The sequence below is a fragment of the Gavia stellata genome, chromosome Z (assembly GCF_030936135.1).
Source record: "Gavia stellata isolate bGavSte3 chromosome Z, bGavSte3.hap2, whole genome shotgun sequence".
NCBI lineage: Eukaryota > Metazoa > Chordata > Aves > Gaviiformes > Gaviidae > Gavia > Gavia stellata.
In genome coordinates, this window is record NC_082637.1 from 2,069,991 (window position 1) to 2,090,858 (window position 20,868).

The window sequence follows — 20,868 nt, forward strand, 5'->3', positions numbered from 1 at the left end:
TGACCTCATCAAAATGACCCATCACACCACCCGCTCCCACGCTCAGCCCCGCCACCGTCCTCCTTTTAGCATCAAACCCAAACTTTGGAAGAAAAGCGCAGGTTGTTTGTGCGAAATACTTACGCGGGCGATGTGCTCCCGGCCGTTTCTGCCTTGGTGCCGAGCTGAGCACAGCCCCGGGGCACACGACGAGAGTCCCCACCCAGCACCGAGGTCCCCAGCGCCTGGTCCCTGCCTGGATGGGAATGGGCTCGGGTGGGCAGCGGGCGAGCACATGGGACGGGCAGCCGGCGGCCGGTCTCGCTTAGCCCCAGCTTGCCTCTGTTGCTCTTGCCGTTGCAGATGTATAAAACTGTCAGGTTTTGACTTGCTTCAAAAGTGAGATTAATACCCTTATCTAACTACAGAGATAGCTTCTTATTTCTCTTTATATCTCAGTCTTCAAACACAAAAAATCGCCCCCGACTCGCTTGATGTGACGGTTTGGTACCTGCCACCGCTTGGAGTTCAGAAATAAAAGTAGTTTCGATACTAAAAAAGGTTTTGTCAAGAACATAAAAAGGGCTTCAGCGTCCATAAAGTGGTATTAATTTTTAGAAATAAACATGAAAGCTCTGGCCCCATAAACCACACTGCTTTCTTTGGGCAACACCTTGAAAGAGCAAACAGCAAGAGAAGAAAAACAATTCCTTCCACAGAGTCCTATTTTGTTGTGCAGCCCTGAAAGTTGACAATGATGGGGGAAAAAAGCAGACACCTCCCCATCCTCAAATGTTCACTCTACCCAGAATCCTCCAAATTAGATGAGAAAGAAAAGCTTGGTGTGAAAGAACAAACGTGGGCACACCAGGGAGTTTGCCATGATGCTGAACACGAGGAATGATTCTGCTGGGAAGCAGAGACACCGAGGAGGATGCGACACCGTCCACGGGGGCTGCAGCGGTGGGGACCAGCTCCTCAGAACTTGCACAGGTCAAAGAGTTGCTCTAATTGTGTTTTATTCAGAATATGGACTTGTCCCTGTCTCCTCTGATCAGAGGAGAAGCCACCCACCCTCAGCACCCATATGGGACAGAGAGAGACAGGAGGGTTTTGGGCATAATATAGGTAAAACGCCCCCTTCCCACCCCTTCTCACCTAGTTCGCATTGCAAACTGATTGCAGAGCAAAACCGGGAAACCTGGAAAGCCGATGCATTTTGGGTTGGTTGGCTGCACCTGGTGCCAAGGTGGCTTAGCAATGAAAACACCCACAACTCCAGTAGCAAAGCAGGAGAGCACTCTGGTAAAGGAGAAACAACAATTGCAACAACTGAAATGGGGCATAAGAGGAAAGAAGGCTGTAAATTGTAATGAGGGACCAAAGCAGCTGCCCCGGTTACCTGTCAGGGTCTGGAGAACATTTGCCATGTGCGGTCCTTGGGCTATGGGGTCAGAGGAGGAGCTGGCAGCACCGTCCCTCTTGGCTGCTGCCTCCTGCGGGTGCTCACAGGTAGGATGGCTGTGGAAATCCATGTGTTGAGGGCTTAGAGCTCAACAGTAACATGTTTTGAGGTTGCTCGCATCACTCAATGCTGTTTTGGGTTAACTTTACTACTAACTCACGATACCTGTGGAAGGCAGGGCAGGTAGGCTCAGCAATCCCTGGGAAACAAGAGCAGGATCAAGGTGCAATGGGAAGAGAGGGGAGCAGAAAGAAATCCCAAAGCCGGCTGCTCACTACAGGGAGATTGAAAACCGTGAAATCTAATAGCTGGAGGAGCATCTTGGAAAACTCTCGTGCCCAATGCAGGTGTATCTTAAGCGCCAGATGTTACAGCTCCTGGGTGTGCAGCACAGCCTGAGCATGGCCGAGGGCAGAGCTGCTGCCGAGCAGCCGCAGCGGCTGCTTCAGCACTGCTTGCTGGTGGCATTGAGAAGCCAAGCCCAGCGTGACTTTTCCTTACTGCTATGGGGCTGATTCCCAAACATGTGAAACTACCTTCCTGCACAACCGTTTCCACAGTGGCATCATGTTTTCCTATGCAAAACGACATCTTCTTCCCCTCCAATGCCTTCCCCAATTCGACACAGTTCCTGCAACATCCAGAGTGTGCCCTGATAGTCACCTTAAATTGACCCCCAAAATTGCAAGTTGCATTTACATGGGGCTCAGGAGGGGAGCAATGCAGTGGGGATGGATGGGATGTGCTGGGGTGGGAGATGCAGGGCTGCTCTGGGATGCAGGGACCAATACCTGGTGCTTGTTGTACAACGTACCAGACAAAGAGAGAGAATTTGTATCAAAACTTTATTTATTAAACAAAAAAATGCACCATTGGAATAACATTTCTATAAAAAATGAATATGAGACTGTTCTACAGTGCATTACAAAACCCCCTTTTTCTTCATGTAGTAGTATACAAGATTGTGTGTAGAAACAGTCATTTATTTTTAAACTGTAAGCAAGTTTCCTTTCTCATAGAACAAGATTTACACTTAAATATTGCAGTCACTATTCTAATTTGGTTAACAATGCTAGAGTCTGACAATTTAAAGAAACTGTTTATAGGCTCAAAATGCCATCTTTAGGCCTTTTGTAACAACAAGATTTTTTTTTTTTAAACTAAGGCTAGTTAAAGCTGTAGTATAACCCATTTCTATCAGATAAACATATCACTAGTATGCTAAGAATTTTTGAATTACTTTGCAAAGCCCTTTAAATGGCATTCGCCAGTGCCAGGACATTGAATTAGCAGGCTGGAGCCGGTGCTTCACAGCAGCCGTGTGGGTGTGTGACAGTCGCGGTGACTGGTGACTCGGTGGCACAGTCCCGCTGCCCAACGCTCCCGAATCCTCACGCTTGGGGTGCGTAACGCAGGGCCAGAGCCCAGCACAGGGGGACATGGGCACACTGCAGCTTTAACAGCCTGCTCTAGGTTTCCAGCCAGGTATCCCTTGTATCATAAATTATCCAAAAGAAAACACTCTAAATAATAAATTAAATATTACTTATAAAAAGTACACCCTCCCCCCCAACCGCCCCCTCCCAAACATGGTGGCAATTCGCGAACGTAGGAATTGCCAGGTCTATTTTACAATAATAAAAACAGCATCGTTCCTTCTCCTACCAACGTTGCTTCCTCGCACTTGGAAATACATGTACAGCATACAGTGAAGCACGCTGGCTCGTGCTGCCTCACAACGTGTGGGCTGTATCGTGTTCTCCAGCCAGCCAAGACCAGAATGAGGATGCGTTCAATGCTTTTTGCCGAGAACGTTAAAAAAAAAGGTCATGGAGCCTCCGAGAACCCAGTTCAACACCAGACAGGACACTGAGCAGCTAACGGGGACACGGGGAACCAAAGCCGACGGGAAAAACAATCTCTGATCACTTATGAAGCCATGATTTTTTTTTTAAAAAAAACCCTTCTTCCATCCACCTTCCAGGTATCCACCTCAGACGCGAGGCTGAGGGGGTTGCAGTTTCGCTGCCTTCTGCTTCCCACCGGCGTTGCCCGCAGAACGCTTCCCTTACCTACTCCTACTTCGGGATTTAATGAGCGCCTCGGTAATGCTGCCAGCTCTTGCCCTGCAAACGTTTGTGCCTGGTTTTACCGTTGGTATGGCTAAAGGTGGTCTCTGCCTGTTCCCAGCAGTGTTTGCGAGCATCTGCGTCTGGATTTGCAGGATTCGGCGTCAGGTGCTCGGGGTGTCCTGGGAAAGGACCCTCGGTGAGCTACGGCAGGAATTACACCACCAGCTCTGACTGCAGAAGAAAGTGCCTGATGCTTCCCAAGGGCTGGAAGGACCTAGAGATGGCCTCACTGTTAACTCGCTCCCATCCTTCCACGTGTGAAGAAGCCCTGCCATCGCTTTGCCTGGTGTTTTCTGGGTTGCACTGTGTGTTTTGGCAGAAGACGTCAGAGCGAGTGAGCATGCACTGCAAACACATCCAGAAGCTTGGGAGAAACGTTTTAAAAAATCATCTAGCCTTTGAAAATGTCAAGGAGGGAATCAGGCCACATATGCAGCATCCTACCTCAGCCAGTTTTTAAGGAGCTGGCTCTGGGAAGGGGTTGGTGAAAAGATGCTCCTGTAAAAACCTGAAGGCAACGCTACTAAAAGAAGAGGTTCAAGGAGTGCCAATGCAAAGAACAACCACTTTGCAGCAGAATCTTATCGCAGCATCGGGCATGCAACGTCCCAAGCCGCACAGGAGACTCGTGGCTGAGATTTTCTTTGCTACTGGTGCACGTTTGCCAGAGCACACCGGGACGTGCGTTGCCACTGGCAGTGGGCTGGGTGCCGCAGGGAGAGCAAGGACCAACCTTTGAAGCATTTGCAAACCTGTTGGGAAACCCTGGAGCCGGCAATCCTGCTCGGAGCTACATGACTATCTCTGTGCTGGTTCAATTTCTGGCTGCCTCTCAGTCGGGAATTACCAGTTCCCAAACATGAGGGTGCACAACCAGCCAGAGCAGTATAGGGGATACGATGGTCCTTGCTCCCTGAGAAGTGACACCACAAACCCTACAGCAAAATATTGGCAGTATCGATGTCCAGCCCCAAATCATGACATAATCAACATCATATGCAAGAACAACAAGCAGATTATCCTCCTCCTTCCAAAAATTAAATAGCTTTTCAAAGTGACTGAACCTTTTCCCCAGAAGTGAACGTCTAAGCAGTCCACAGACAAAGACGCTGAGCTACGGAGCCCTTGGCCTTTTGAACCATTGATATTGCTCCATTTTTAGGTCTTGGAGCAAAAAAAAAAGGGGGGAAAAAAGAAAAGAAAAAGTAAAAAATATATCCTTTTTGGCTGCTGCCTTCCCCCCACACACACACACCTGTTTCCAGCAGCCCTGTTGTATTGATTAGCTAATGATCTTCCATGGTAACATTGAGCTTCACAAGCCCATCACGCATTGACAGATTTCTCATTACATTTTTCTGGGTGTGTCCATGGCTGAGATAGTCACAGGCTATAAATATCCTGGCAGTTGAAGAATTTGTCAAGATCCAAAGAAATTCTCAGCCAAGCTCACTGCAAATAAACAGAGTCTCAGCAAAATATAATGTGGAAGTTTTGTGCTAAAACATTCGAGTTTTGCAAGTGAAGTAGTTCACACATAAGGTGAAATTTTAAAAGAAATGCCTGCTTGCTAATTAGTTAGGTATTGTGTTAAAATTGTCCTCAAAATGAAGGTTGGGAATGTCTCCAAGGCTCCTTAGGACAACGACACCCAAATTTAGTGTCATGTGGCTCAGGGGAGGTGAAGGCCTGAAGGGAAATTTAAAAAAAAAAAAACCAAAAACCCAAACCAAAACCTCAGTGTTTATATGGAATAATTTAGTTTTACTGGCATATGCTGAATGTAAATTGAAGCAGAAATTTCTTACTCATTTATTTAGAAAGGGGGTGGGGAGCAGCTGTGTCCTGCTTGGGCTGAGCCGATAGAGACGTTCCTTCCCGCGGACAGAGTACACGAGGACTTGTTTCGGCGCGGACCTTGGCCTTGGTCGGCGAATGGTATCGATTTAAATGGGCTGAGCCTGAAAACAGATATGCTTCTAACGGCAGAAGAAAGGCTGCGCTCACGGGAGTGCTAGATCAATCTGCAGACTTTCAGGGCTTAGCATTTAAGTCGAAGAGAGGTGCCTGAACAAAACGAAGAGGCTGATCAATGCTGAAGCACCTGGACACTACAATGCTTGTGTCCAAAACAAACAAAATTCAACTTGCAAACCTCTTTGTGGCTCGTCTTATTTTAGGCAATTTGGGGTCGTTATACTTTTGATCCTGGATTAGTATTCCGTGATTAAAAAGGTGCAGTGCTGCTCTTTAAAGTCCTGAGGGCAGTTTCGGTTCCCAGCTATCCTGCTGCAAATCCAGGGTAAGAGATATTTCATAAACGGTAAGTGAGAGACAGATTTGACCTTATGTTCCTACTTCAACAATGTCAATCTCCGCAAATATGGACAGGGAGCTATTCAAAAGCTGAATTAAGCCTCCTTTCTTCGAGTTAAAATGGAGGTAGTGATTTTATAGGTTCTAACAGCTGAGCTGCATTTTCATCGGGAAAGATTTGTGCATTTTATTTTAAGTAGAGGTTTTTGGTTACAAATCTTTCCGAACTGGAAAGCTCAGCCTCCCACGCAAACAAGATTTCCTCCCTCTCAAGAAATATTTCATTAAAATCTTAGTAAATTGAATAACAAGGCATTTTTAAAGGAGCATTTTCACAAACACACCAGAGTTCCTAATGAAGCATTTGAATTCCTCCTTGACATCTGATTTCCTTTCCAGCACAGGGCTGTAGAAAATAATCTGAATTATTACTTCTGTTGTGTGCCATTTTACTCAAAATATTTTATTTGGAGATTCACATATAATTACCCACCTAATAAAAGGAGCTATTAGGTTGTAAAGATCCTATCCTTTCCGTGCTCTTTTAAAATTATGACCCACTCAAGCTTGAAATCAAAGGCAGAGCTGAATGGAATAATTCATCTGAAACTCTCTTATTGGGTTTTGCAGCCTCCTAACTGATAAATATGCAAATTAGTTCCCTTTTGGTGATTCAGCTGCATAAACAGGGATTAACGCTGAATGCAGCTGAAAATTTCGCAATAAAATGTATGCACACAAAATTTAGTCAATTCAACCAGTTATCGTTGACAATAAACACTGTAATGCGCAGCTAAAGCGCTAGGACAAGAGGGAGAGGGAATCCCTAAAGATGGTTCACGGCGTCCTCCTGCTCTCCGCTCTTTGCCTGCTGTTCTCGCGGAGTACTGCCGATCTCAACCAGGAAATATTACACTTGCGGAAAAGCCCTCCTTATTTATTTGTCAGTTATTTACCAGCCTCCATGGTTTTCCCCTCGGGCTCGTGTCCTGCCCATGCGAAGCACCCAGTGCCTACCACCCCTTTGCCCTCCTCATCCTCTGCCATCCCAGGTGGATGGGTCCTCGGAGCGGAGACGTCACGGGGGATGCAGGGCGGATGGGAAAGGCTCTGGGAAACTTCAGCTCCATTTTTGTCTCTGCTCCAGCTCGTGGTGGTCCCAGCAGCGCTTCCCAATGTCATCACAGGGCGGTCTGGCACAAAGGCCACCGATACGCAGACATGTTTTATTACAAGCTTAAGCACGTAATGACTGCGTGTCAGAGAAGATTGCATATTATGTCCTCTTTTTGCAAGTGTACACTGGCTGGCTGGCAGCAGGCCACCAATGCAGACTTTTTTTTTTCTTCCTTTTTTTTTTTTTTTTTTTAACATTCCTGGTTCTCTGTTTGCCATACATAAAACATTAACTACGGGAGGATTTACAAATGCTTGCTAACATGGCTGAATTTTACAGCAACTCGCTAATCCCCAGCACTCGTGCGAGATGAGTGACGGAGGCGACAAAAGAAATTAGTAATTTGTCTTTTCATTTTGTGCTGTTGGGAAAACTTCCAAATTTTTGGTGTGGTGGTGTGATTATTTGCTATGGGTGTTTTTGTAGTCAGTAATTACGTATTTAAAAAAAAAGCAAACGAGTGACCTACAACACTGTCTCATTAACGGCATGGTCTATGTTTAAAAACATACTTGCATGAGGTAAGACTAGATCTATACAAAGAGCTACAAACCTCTACGGAGTAAAACATGAGTTAGTCATGACAACTTGAGCTCTACGAAGACTAGTAGATCAAAATGAGCAATCCAGTGGCGTCAGCTACAACTCCGTGGTGATGAAGTCATTCGCCTTGCCACACTTCCATCACTTTAGATGCCAGATCTACAGTTCTGGAACATTTCCATTATTATTCTTTCCTTTTTCTTCTTTTTATCATTCCTTTTAGGACTTTGCAGGAACCTCCCTTGCACTGAAGGAGTGGTACCGGGAACAGGATGATTTTATGGGGTGGTGTACGTGGGTGGTATGCATGAAATCCTGGTATGCTGCAATGCTCCGGGATAATTATCGCTTCATCAAGAGCTGTTAGAAGGCTGAGCCTGTGATAGCATTGAGTTGCTTCATTAGCCCCTCCAAACTGGCCATCTGTTCACTCAGATCATCCTGCTCATAAACCTGTGAGCGAACAAACACATACAGATAAGCGGGCAGCGGGACGGGAACCGAACCCCCTCTGCACAGAGCCCGGGACATGGCCCGTGGCAGGGACCTCCTGGGGCCCCCCCACCTGGACTCCTTCCCTGCACGGTCCTCAGGGACCTGGAGTGTTCAAGGATGCACTGACACAGCCTGGATAGAAGCGCCTTTCTGGGCTCAACACGTGAGCTGAAAACCAGGGGTGACCATGCTAGAGCAATGTTCAATGTTAACGACCCTTCCCTGAGTCCCCATTTCCCCAGCTCCCTCCCTTATGTTGCATGCGTCCATGCTTGGGGGGACTACGAAAACACTTTTGAGCACCCAACAGGGACACCCTCTCCTAGGGTAGGCTGCAACAGTTCGTTCAGCAATTAGCTGAACTTCTCAGCCCTTGCTAGTGGTTGGGAATTTCCACATCGCCTTTGGTGGGAGCAGAGGACTGGGAACAGTTTTCAGAGGCACCTAAGTGGGCTGGAAGAACGGAATCCTTTGGCGTATGGTCAACTGAGAATCTGCAGCGAAACGTAAAACTACCAGCACTGCACCTATTCTTGCAAACCATGACCTCAAAAATTACCAAGGCAAGAGCAAGAGGCATGATCCCTCTGCCTTCAGACACTGAGAGGGAGCTGAAACATTAGTTATTTAGGTAGGTTTTACCCAGCAAAAGATCTGACAGTGCTGTATAAGCCCTGCAGTCCCTGAGGTGGGATGGAGCAGGCAGCTTAAAAGAGCACCTGCAGAGTCAAGCTTAAAAAAAATTTCCTCAAATTTTAGCCTTTCTCCCCAAATTCTGACTGAACAATGAGCTTGTTCCCTGCACTGTTATTGCCTGTGACTGCCTTCACACTTGTGGAGCTTGAGCAGTGTCTCTCCTGGAGCTAAATCATGCTGCTGTGATAAAATAAGGTACTGAGAGCTGAAATCACTTTGTGTTATCAAACGTCCTGTGTTAAATTACTCCGTTTGCCAGCAATTTTACAATGGAAGGCATTTTCCTTCCCGTTCTCCTTCCAGGAAGAGACTCCATGTCTCTTACATGCTCCTGCATCCCCTTTTCCCAGCAAAATGTTAGAATTCTTCTGCGACTACATGCAGAAGTATATTTTTATGCTGTTGATAATAACAAGCAGGAGTCAAGTACTGTTGCCCTGCATTCATCAAGCAGCAGACCCAAACCCTCCATACCCATGGCTAAAGCAAATCTTTTGTCTTTCCCTTCAGCCAGGTTGAAAACGTAAACGGATTCACTAACAAGATGTTGGACAAATCACTGCTATAGTGCCTAGCAAAAAAAATTCTCCTGTGCAAGTAGATGAAAAGAGGTGATATACAACATGTATTTAATATATTTCTTTTTTTTCCTTATTCCTTTTCTTTTGCACTGTTTCATCTTCTGGATCACATGAGACCTTTCTTTAAGAGAGTCTTAATAGGAGTGAAAAGATTATTCTAATTTCACCATCTTTTCAGTTTCACTTATCTACTTCTTCAGTGTTATTTTTCTCACGATTATCTGGTATTGCTATATATTCGTTTTTCCTGCCAAAATTATTTTCTTCCCTTATCACACTTCTCACCCCCTCTTTCTCTTCTCCCGATATCTTAGGGTGCTCAGGAGAGGCTGTGCGAGTTGTCCCGGGGATAATATTAACACAGAATTGAAGCACTGGCTTCTCCCTGGTATCACAAGCGCCAAAGTACATGAAAGTCAACAGCAAAGTTTTACCGGCTGCCAGAACTTCTTACTAGCTTTCTAACAGCTATCAGCTGCAGTGTAATATCTTAGGTAAGGAGGGATGGGCCATTATCTAAAAATTAATGTGCAGGTAGGGGATCAGAGAATAGAACTCAATGGTGATGAGGCTTGTGAGAATCACAGAATCACTAAGGTTGGAAAAGACCTGTAAGATCATCAAGTCCAACCATCACCCCAACACCACCGTGCCCACTAAACCATGTCCCGCAGTGCCATGTCCACACATTCCTTCAACACCTCCAATGATGGTGACTCCACCACCTCCCTGGGCAGCCTGTTCTAATGCTTCACCACTCTCTCAGTAAGGAAATTTTTTCTAATATCCAGCCTGAACCTCCCCTGGTGCAACTTGAGGCCATTTCCTCTTGTCCTGTCGCTAGAGGGTTCTTACGTTTGCGGAGTCCTCCGTCTGCTTGTGGCTCTCTTCTGCGACCTCCGGGGCCGTGGGCACCGAGACGGGCAGCAGAGGTGACCTGGCTTTTCCTGCTAAGCCAAGGGATGCTGTTTTCACCTGAGCCTTGGGGAGGTTAGGCCCTGGAAGAAGAAACAAACGTCACATTGAGAACCTGTAGGTATGGAAAAGGGGATTGCAGCGTTATAGGCAAAATGCAGCTGGTTTTACCATTACTGCTTGTGTTTTCAGTTGGAAATGTACAGGCCCCTTCCTAGACAGACACTACTTCTTCCTGGAAGAACATCAGAGCCAACGCAAACACCTTCTAAAAAACTCTTCAATTACATTTCACGGGCTCCACTCCCAAAAGAGGACTCACAGTCGCCGCAGGTTTGCAATTTTCTCTTGACATTACTTTTTCATGAAGAACGCTCTTCTGCAAAGCCAAAAGTTTTCACACAGGAACTTAAATTTTCCTGGGAAAAATACCTACAAACCGGGTACTGCAGGAAGATAATGAAAACCTGGGCTCCATGGCCCCTGCCCGGCAAGGAACTGTCAGTTTGATGTTGTGTTTGAGGGAGAAAGTGAGACCAAAGAGCAGAGAGCAGTGGTCAGGCTGGGGGAAAGGCAGCTATTTCCATGGTTCTCCTCTATTTTTGCTCCTAACTCCCTCAGGCTGACGGCAGCCCTCCACGTGGGTCACTGAACAAGCCAAAATAAAAATTATATTTCAACTTTCTTCAAAAAACCCAGTTCTTCCTGACTTTTTATCCCAGCTTGGAAGGAGGGGGAAAAAAAATGAAAATGGATTTATTTTTTTGACAGAAAGGGACTTCCCTTTTTAAGCAGCTCTGCTGAAACTCCTCCTGCCCACCGCACCGAGCCGCACTACTTCTGCTTGGCAAAAGACGTGTCAGCCGCAGCACTGTTTGAAGTGCTGCCCTTTAAAGTTGCATCAACTGAGATGTCTCAGCTCTCCTCTAGAGGAAATTCAAAATTCTTTGTCTCTTTTAATGATTTAAAACATCAAAGAATAAAACCTTTGTCCTGGACAATCTGCCTCCACTCAGCACAAGGTGCCTGGCTCTATGCAAGACTCTGCTGGACACACAAGGGCTGTCAGTTGAAATAGGGGCACACAAGACATTGCTTTTAAGTACACCGGGAGAGTTTTAAAATTATAGTTGCCGTACAAAGTCAAACTGAGATCATATATCTCATGCATCATAGATTCAAGGCCAAAAATGGGGACAGCAATTTCAAGCTTGCTTGCTGCCAGCGTATTGCTGCTCCCCCTGAAGCTACAGCTTAAACATCTCTATGACCTGTCTGAGGCCAAACTCATTCCAGTGATTGTCTTTGGCGCTTCTTCCAGCCACCTAGGTCCCCAAAATTTATTCTTCCCCCTTTCTCTCTATCGACATTAAACCACTTTGATGCCTACTTGTGCCCTAAGGCAAGTTTTGTGTTCATATCTTTAAATATGCAATCTCCAGGCTGATACTTGCTTGGCAGGGGGCATCACGTACCAGGGACTGTCAGATCCCCCCAGCCAGCCCCACCAGGTAACAGCAGATCCCCTCTGGCACAGGGGATCACTTTGGAGTCTCATAGGGCAGGTTTCCATCTCCCATGGGACTTGGGCACAATTTTTCTTCTGCTTATTTGACTCCCTTTGAAATCAAGGAGATGGATCATAAATAAATAGCTTTTTTCTCTATATTTCCTCCACTATGACCTTCAGCAAGTTCCCTGCCTTTCTTCTATTATGAAAATGTGTACCATAATAATGATAATAACAACAGCCATCGCTTTAGTAGCTGATCGTGCTTATTAGAGGTATGAAAAGGCAACAGCCTCAGTAAGCCAAGTAGACATTGGCCATTGCATCAGAATTGAACCCAGAAAGAGGAAAATAGGTCTTGAGACACTCCAGCCATAAAACGTGCATAGAGGAAGGGTGGCCCCAAGGGCGATCCACAGGACAGGTTTGTATGAGGATGCCCGTGGCTCCGGCGCTGAGACACAGGGATAAGGAGCGTGGGAGATGTCTCCAACCACACGGGACGCCCACAGGCTCACTCCAAAATCCACATCTCAGATCAGAAACCCACCCAGTTTCCATGCAAAACCAAACTGCCTTTTTATGAATCCTAAGTTTAAACATCCATTTGTTTTCTTCATCACTAGATTCCCACCCCATTACCTCTCTTTTCTTATAGATCATTAACATATCATGAAAGCAACGCTCCTGAGCCCGGAGCGGCACTGCCTGGAGAATAACTCCAGCGTAGGAAGGCAGGCAGCTGCTGCAGCTGGAGCAGCCGCGGATCTCGCTCCCCAAATCCCACCAAATCATCGCAGTCATGACAGCTCTCTGCATCCTTACAGCTCCAGCGAGTAGCCAGGAGACAAGACTTGCAGATTAATCTTCCTGTATTTCAAAGAGTTGTGTTTACATTTTTAATTAGTTTAAGGCAGAGAAAACACACTGGAGCAGAAGAGAGAACAAAAACCCTCCCGAAATCGAGTTGCCAACAGCGTGTTCATTAAAAGTTCCAGTAAAGAGCTGCAAGATGGGGGCAGAGAGGGAGAGACTCAGAAACACCCTCTCCGTAAGGCTGAGAATCGCAGATAACTGCCGTTTAGCTGAAGCTATGAACGCGTGAAAGCTCAATACAAGCTAAAAGAGATCGCCACAAAGATACGCTCACTCTTCCAGCTCCAGTTTAATAGCTAAAAGACTTCTTTAATAACTGGGCCTTCAAACTTCCCTGTATCTCAGAGTAAGAGTAGGAGACACAGCTATTCCCAAAGATTCAATCTTCTCAGTGCTGCACATTCAAATCAGTTTTTAAAAAGAGGAAACGTTTTCCACTTCCATTTCTAAATAAAAAAAGCTTATTTCCAAAGAAGGTGGGGGCGAAATAGTCACACACTGACACTCGCAATGCGCACCCAGCAGTTACACACTGAGAAATGCAAGAGCCTGATTCTAAAAAAGAAAGTGATGAAGCTACCATCACGGGCAAATTAACCCTAAGCTGCCTGGCGCACGGACTGTAGCTTCTCAAGGTTCCCCCCCCCCCCGCTTTGGAAACACCTGCAGCACTCAGCAAAGAAGTAAACTGCAGCTGTGGCCCCTGCAGCTGGCAGCTGTGGTGGTGTTTCTATTCTAGTAGTGCTCGCGTGCCCTGCGAAAGAGAGATTTATCTGATTCTTGTTACAGGGAATCTGGATTGCGTCCTGGGATATCACTGTGATGTGAAGAATAAATAGTAAGATACAGCCATGGCAGAAAATTGCACCCATGCTGTTTATCGGTTAGATAATGGACCCAAAGAGGCTTTAGAGAAGTGACCACGTGTTGCGACTTGTTTGATTTTCATGGGCTGGTGGAGAAGTAAATATTTGATGTGGTGGTGAGGAGCTCATGTGAAATGCAGAGTAAGTTGCTATTGTAATCCTCTAAATCCTGTGGTAAAAATCATGTTTCTCATATGTAACTCGTTAATTATAGTAATTGGACTTAAAGAACCACTTTTCTGCACAAAGACAGATGTTCCCTCCTGGATATTGTTAATGAGGAGCCATCATGATGATTAGTAAGTTCAGCTTGTGCATCTTTTTGCCCTTTAGCTCACAAAAGCAACAGGCAAATCTTAATGCTCATAACTCAAATGAAGCTGAGAAAATTTTCCTTACGCATAGCTGCATATTTCAAGTTCTTCAGCAAACGTTTTACAGCAGTGACCATTTTCCAAGGTAATGCCTGTAATATGTGATTAGTACAACAGTTGAGCCCTCTTTCCCCAAAGGACGTTAAAAAGACCAAGCAGACCTCTCGAAGAGAATTCTGGACGCAGAAGGTTGACGTACTAAGTAAACTAATTTATGCAAATGAGTAGCTAATTAAATTAAAATTGCATTGGTTTCTAATGTTCTCCAACTCAGCGAGAGTCTCACAAGTAAAAAAGAGGAAACCTTGGAACAGGGGCCGCAAGAAGCAGAAGATGACAATACCGATCAGGTGTAACTCTGAGCAGCCCCAGCATGGATTTGCTGTTTAAAAGTTTCATTTTCTCAGTAGGATTATAAAACACTTCATTGACTCATTAGTTAGATAATATATGGCTACCAGGTGCAAACCACAGCTACTGCTGCCTCTCCGAGGCCCATACTGAACTCACTGCAGTATCAGCCTCAGCATTTCAGGAGCACCGCACACCCGTGCAATCCTGCGTCAGGTCAAAAAGACGACGCTTTCTAAACCTATATGCACTTGTGCATAGCCAAGCCATATGTTATCATGATGGACACCAGGTAAAACCAATATAGCATCCATCCTCTTAATAGCAATACTTTGGGAGAGCTACTTGGCGTTATTTAATTTTGAGGTACGTCAAATGAGACATGAGATGATGTACTCAGCCAGGTGAGAACAACTCATTTCAGGGAGAGGGCTCAGAGTTTCTGCTGTTCACATTACAAGGTTTCCAAAGGCCAGTCCCTAGCTGCAGGGAGCACAGAGAGCTGGAAACTCAGAAAGTGTCAAAAAATGCGATGTTAGCACTCAATGGACCTGGGGGCTGTGTCAAACTTGAAGACCAAAACTTCTTGTGTGGTTCATGTGTTACAGGCATTCGGGGTGATGATGCACAACAGTGACATGGAAAAAAAAGAGTTAAAGTGGAGAAAATGGAGCTGAGTCAAAAACTGAAAGGAGCTAATTTATGGAGAGACAACAAGAAATTATGCTCAGTGGAGAATACTGGAGTAGAAGACAGCTACCAGTGGAGTTGACCTCAAGATCTGGATCTAGGACCGATTCTTAATGTTTTGATACATACAATAGGTGTGTGATTATGAAATCTATTACTAGCAAAAGCTTAGAAATACAGCTGGAGCGGGAGTAACACAAACAGAACTGCAGGGACCCTTCTGCCTATCTGCTGCTCATGCAAACTTTTAGACTTCCACAGCAAGGAGGCTAGACCATGTATCACATCCCTTCCACAGAATTTCGCATCGCTTCAGCTGTTAAAAAGTGAGGGATGAGTGTCTGCTGGTTCTTTCATCTCCATCAATCGTCTACGGAAAGAAGTACCTTCCAAAGTCTGCAGAGAGGTTGGGTGAATTCTCTTTCAGAAGATGCTCTCTCTCCTTTGGCTGCATAGTCAGCTTATGTGACTGGCACAGAGCAGACACCTATTCATCAGAAGTCTAAAATTAACTAGGAATGAGTCATATCTCTGAGAAGAAGGAACGGGAAGTTTTGCCATAAATTCTGCTGGGTCTAACAGAAAGAAATGAGGGAAGAGAAAAGCCTGCATGCTTCTGATTTCAAGCCTACAAGTGGGTACGTGCCTCAGAGGAGTCAACTACGATCTTCAGATGTACAAGGGAAGCAATTTTTGGTCGAAGCAAGGCAAATAGCAATGCTGTTTTACAAAGCGTTGGGAAGATCCTCTCTGCAAAGCTCTCTATAAGCCTGAAGACCTGCACGCAGGAAAAAATTAACTACACCAAGTGTTGAGAGGGTTTTACTAACTGCCAGTGACAAAGAAGAAGAGTCTATATGATGGAACAGAAAATGTGGTGGCATCAGCTTTGCCTGCAAATCCTGCACTTCTCAGAAAGACTGCGGTAATTTGGTTTCACGAGGTGGTAATGCAAAACTCAAAGGCAAGGAGGGTCTTTCCATGAACCTCAGTGAGACATGGATCAAGCTCGCAATGCTGGATCAAGCTCGCAATGCCAACGTGCTCTTTACAGAGATCACTAACAGCTGGGCTTAGGAAGGACATATCTAGGCTAAAACCCAGATAGTGACCACAGTTATAGAAAGGACATTTAGCATTTTTAAAAATGTTTATCTTCCTAATATTCTGCCCTTGGTAAACACGTACAACCATCAGCAAACACAATGTGTGACAGCAGGCAGGACACTGGAGAAGCTCTGAAAAGAGGATTTTGCAGTAAGATGCATTGTGTTGCATATGGGCTACTGGTTCCAGTTTTTAACCTGCAGCCATTTTAGTCTATTGATCACAGAGTTGAACAAATTGGTCTGTTCAATATTTGATTAATCTAAAGCTGATTTTTTTGTTGTTGGTTTAGGATTTTCAACAAAGCAAAAAATATTTTGGATCAGGCAAGGTATCCATAGGCATGTCTCATAAAACAGATTTGCAAACTTAAATAGAAAATTTCCAAACTGGGGATACAGATATATTCTTATATCCAGTAGCCCAACAGACAGGGCATACATCAAAGACGTGAAGGGGATCTGCAGTTGAAGATCACCTGGTCTGAGGAGGAGGCTGAAAATTGATCTATCTACTGAGGTGCAGACAAGCCTTTGTCTTCATAAGAACCGAGAGGATTCTTAGAGGATGAAGAGTACCAAGATGAATCCTGCATAATGAGACTATAAAAGTCAAAATAAGCTGCAGAAATCAGAAGGTAACGTCAGACTTGTAACTAAATGAGGATAATCTTTTCTGGCCCTGCATCTCACACCTTTTCCACAGCTTTTTCTAACCACCAGGACAAAAGACAAAAACCGTCTGTGCCATTAACTAGAGCTGCTTCTAGTAATGACGATTCGCAGGCACGGAGGAATCTGCAAGGATACTCCTGCAGAGATATGTCATAGCTTGCAAAACGGAAAGCAATCAATCTCCAAAATGAAAATGATTTAAGAATTTTGTCTGTCTCAGATGCTTCTGACAGTAAGGAGATTGGCAGCCTGAACTGCAAGGGTGGGGAAGGAGGGCTGTATAGCAATGCAAAGCCAGATGTTTTCCCTATTAAGTAATGAAAGCTGGTGGGGTATACTCCTTATCTTGCAGTATGAAAAGGTAATTTTCTCATAAAAGTACAACAGAAAAATCACAAAAGGATCAAATGCCACTTACAGGTTATTTGATATTTCCACCAGTAAAAACAGTGTCAGTTTAAATAACTTAGAAGTTGAAACATAAAGATGAGAAGTGAGCTTGCTTGTAGCTCCATGGCAGGATGTTCCTGTTTAAGTAAGATGGTTCCTCTCAGGGGAATGGAATATGTAACTATATGAAAAATATTATTTGAAGACTCGGATGTTTTACATTACAAGTGGGAAAAAATTATTTTTCATCGAGAAATTGAGTTTCTACAAATGATTTTTGAGGTGATAACGGAGGCTTGGCTCATTCCGCAAGGCAAATTGTTCTTGCAAGAGGCAAAGCTTAATTTAGAAATATTTAATAGTAGGAGGAATAAAGAGAGAAATAACACAGAAAAGAGAAAGACGTTATTTAATCACTCTCCAGAATATGGTACCAAGCAAGTACTGGGACTGCCTATTGGGGAGGCTTTTGAAACAGCACTGATGAACTTCACACATTTCCACATGCTACTGCTTCAAAATAGGTATAGAAACAGTGAGTTTGGAAACGACATTTCAAGACAAAACCAACACAGACTGCTCAAATACGTGGAAAAATGAGAGATTTGGTCTCTGTCTTCTCAGCTGCTCTTCCTGTTTTTAATCTATTTGCTGGAAATACTATGTGGGATACATAAGTGTTAGGGCAAAAGCGACTTGTTGGCTGCAACCACACAGTCCCAAATCAATAGGGAGAAATTGTACACGCAGTGGAAAAAGTGTTATTTCTCTGCTTATGAAACACAGGAAGGTAGAATGGTCCATGATTAAATCTTTCTATGGATTTACAGTGTAATTATCCAGATAATTTTTTTTTAATGATTTTACTGCTGCCTTGCATTGAAATACATAATTTATATCAAAGGGGAATCAGTTCATTTATCCAGACAAGCACCTAAATCCACATTTCACTTTACACCTTCCAGTAGTCCTGTGGATTTTAATGAGACAACTCAGGGGTCTCAAGTTATCGGCATGCTAATTAAACTTTACGGGACTGGGGCCAGATTTCTCTAATAGACAGGACTGACCCTTTCATGACACTTGTGTGTCAATATATCTCCCAGATGAATGCAGAAAACTTGTTTTCATAAAAAGAAACATGGAAGTAAAAAACATTTCAAAATTGAAGGGGGGGCTTATGAAATAAAAGAATGATTTTTCTTTGAATCTGGGAGTTACTAGTGCAAAAAACTAGGATTTCAGAATAAAAGGTTCAAGAATGAATCATTTCCATATTGTCAGTGAATTTATAGACCTTGCTTACTCTAGCCTATGGAAAAGAGAAGTCCATAATCTCATTTACACTCATTAAAATAAGAAAAAAAACCCTACAACAGAGAGATTTTTATACCCCGTTATCAAAAGGGTTCTTAGCTGCCTTTAAATTCAATGACTGAATTCAAATTCGAAACAACAGGTTTTCATTTGTGTTTTATATGGGCCCTAGGATTTTTATTGTGAATGGTAAACTTCCAAAAAAAAAAAAAGGACCCACAATTTGATTGTATAGCTAATTAATTAGAGCTAATTGATTGTACAGAATAAATACACTCACAAATTAACTCCCCACTTTGCATGAGAGGGGATTAAACACTCTAAAAAACAGAGAGCAATTAAATGCATAAATCTAGCACCAGAGGGTTCTAAGTTCATGTCTCCAGAATTTGCCTAATTTGCAGCCAGAAGTTTTATTCTTGGAATTTCCATCTCTAAACACTCCACCTGAGATCCGATACTCAAGACATTTATGGAACAGTGATTTTACCCATGCTCCTGTGAGGAGCAGTCTATTTTCAGCACGACTGAAAATTCTTTCTATATTCTTTCTATATTCACTCTTCTAAGGATCACTGTCATTTCAGCATCTACTGAGGCCCCAAACCCTTGCTATTTGAGATTATTACGGCCCAGGATTCACTGCTTAATACCAATATAGCCTTTTTTCCTCTCGATTTCATCCCTTCTTTATTTGACCGTTAGCTCGTGGTTTTAACACTGGCTTTGCAAACCTTCACTCTTATCTTGTTTTTCTGGTTCTTTTCTTACAATAGCTATAGAAGAAGAAAAAAAAAAAAAGCAGCACTGAAAACACTTCACGGAGCTCATTTTCTTATCAGGCTTTCTTATCCCAGTTGGTAATGAGAACAGTGTGTGGGTCAGCCTGGATATGGGAAGGATTTGTACCGATGTCCAGGCAATATCCAGCTGCTGCTTTTTACACAGGGATGTTTACTGCCAGATTTCTTCACTTCACTCTTCACTTTTACTCCCCAAGCCACCCGACATTGAAAATACAAGATTTTTTTCCAAAGCGGCAAAGAAATAAATCTTGAGTAGTTCATCTGCAGTGCAACCCTTCCCCTGCGCTCCCAGCCCACAGCCAGTTCGGGCCATACCCTACAGCTTAGCAGGAGGAAGGAAAATCAAGCTCAATTTTGCCCTACAGTAAAGTGGTTTTTCGCTCTGGGGTACCACTGAGTGATTCCAGGAAAAGCGAGAAGATGACAACTTGGATTTCCAGCTACACCTTTTTGGTGGAGTAGCAATAGAAAAAATGCAGCATTTTGACAGTCTCACAAAAGATACAGGAGCCTGAAAAGGCTGAAGTTTTAGAACTGTGACACAATATAAAACCCACCACTTCACAGGCAGTATTTTCTATCACCTCATGCTTCTGCAGAAGAAAAATGACCTCCTAATTCAGGTTCATTTAAAGTGCCGCTGATCATCAAGACCTAAAAGGAATTTTCATTTGTGAGGGTAAAAAAAAATATCTTTCCTGTCCATTTGTGGAATTTATGTCAGATCTATAATGCAATAAGCTCAACACTCCATCAAATGTTTTCTATTTAACCTGAGAGGGGACTAAGTCAAATCACTTATATGCCTATGTGTATGATTTGCAAAGAGGAGCGAACGCAGCCACAGTGTGGATTGGAAATACCATGGAGTGATTCTCATGCCTTCGGAATAAGTATTAGGAACCTCAAGTGCTCGATCACAAAGCAGTGATGAAAAGGTGAGATCTCCTATAAAATATCAACGGGAAGGGCTTAATGTGAAGAGTTCAGATTTACGGGGCTCAAACAAGAAAAAAGGAAAAAAAAAAAGAAGAAAAATGGCAGATTTCAGCTCTGGATTAGGCTGAAGTCATGACCCAAAACCAGGAGCACAGACTTGTAAACATTTATTCATATCCTCACGGCAAAATCCTCCACAACTGAATAATGATCTCTGTATGTCTTTTTTATGAACCATACGATAGAGTCTAACAGCTAATTATCATGCCGCTACAGGGATATACTGAATAGATAAAATATTACAGGAGATATCTCCTTTTAGCATTGGGTCAATCAAAGCCAAGAAAAAGCCCTGTGCTCATCTATTCTCTGGGCAAGATCCAAAAATTAATTTCGATAGTAATATTGCATGAGGGCCAGTGTTGGACATCAGGACTATAATCTAAACATAGAAATACATCGGGAGCTTCAGCATGCAGTTGGCTGTGGGGCAGGCGGTGGGGCTGGCTGAGGGCCGGAGGACACCACTGCCTGGCATTTCCATACAAGCTGCTCTATAAAAGGAGCTATAAAACTCATAGGGCTAGAGGAAGGAGGGTCTGCAAACCAGCAATGAAGGGATTTCAAGGGAAAGGTCCACCTGACTTCAGATTGCTGCTTTTTAAAGTC

General features: G+C 44.0%; 1 protein-coding gene across 1 annotated transcript in view; it reads right to left on the reverse strand.

Moving 5' to 3' along the window:
• Positions 1-7,975: 7,975 nt before the first annotated feature.
• Positions 7,976-20,868, reverse strand: part of DCC (DCC netrin 1 receptor) — a 362,206-nt gene continuing 349,313 nt past the window's right edge. Inside the window, exons 27-28 of the mRNA XM_059833384.1 lie at positions 10,240-10,382; positions 7,976-8,065 (exon numbers count right to left, since the gene is read on the reverse strand). Coding sequence (XP_059689367.1) covers positions 7,976-8,065; positions 10,240-10,382 — 233 coding nt within the window. The remainder of the gene's footprint in view (positions 8,066-10,239; positions 10,383-20,868) is intronic.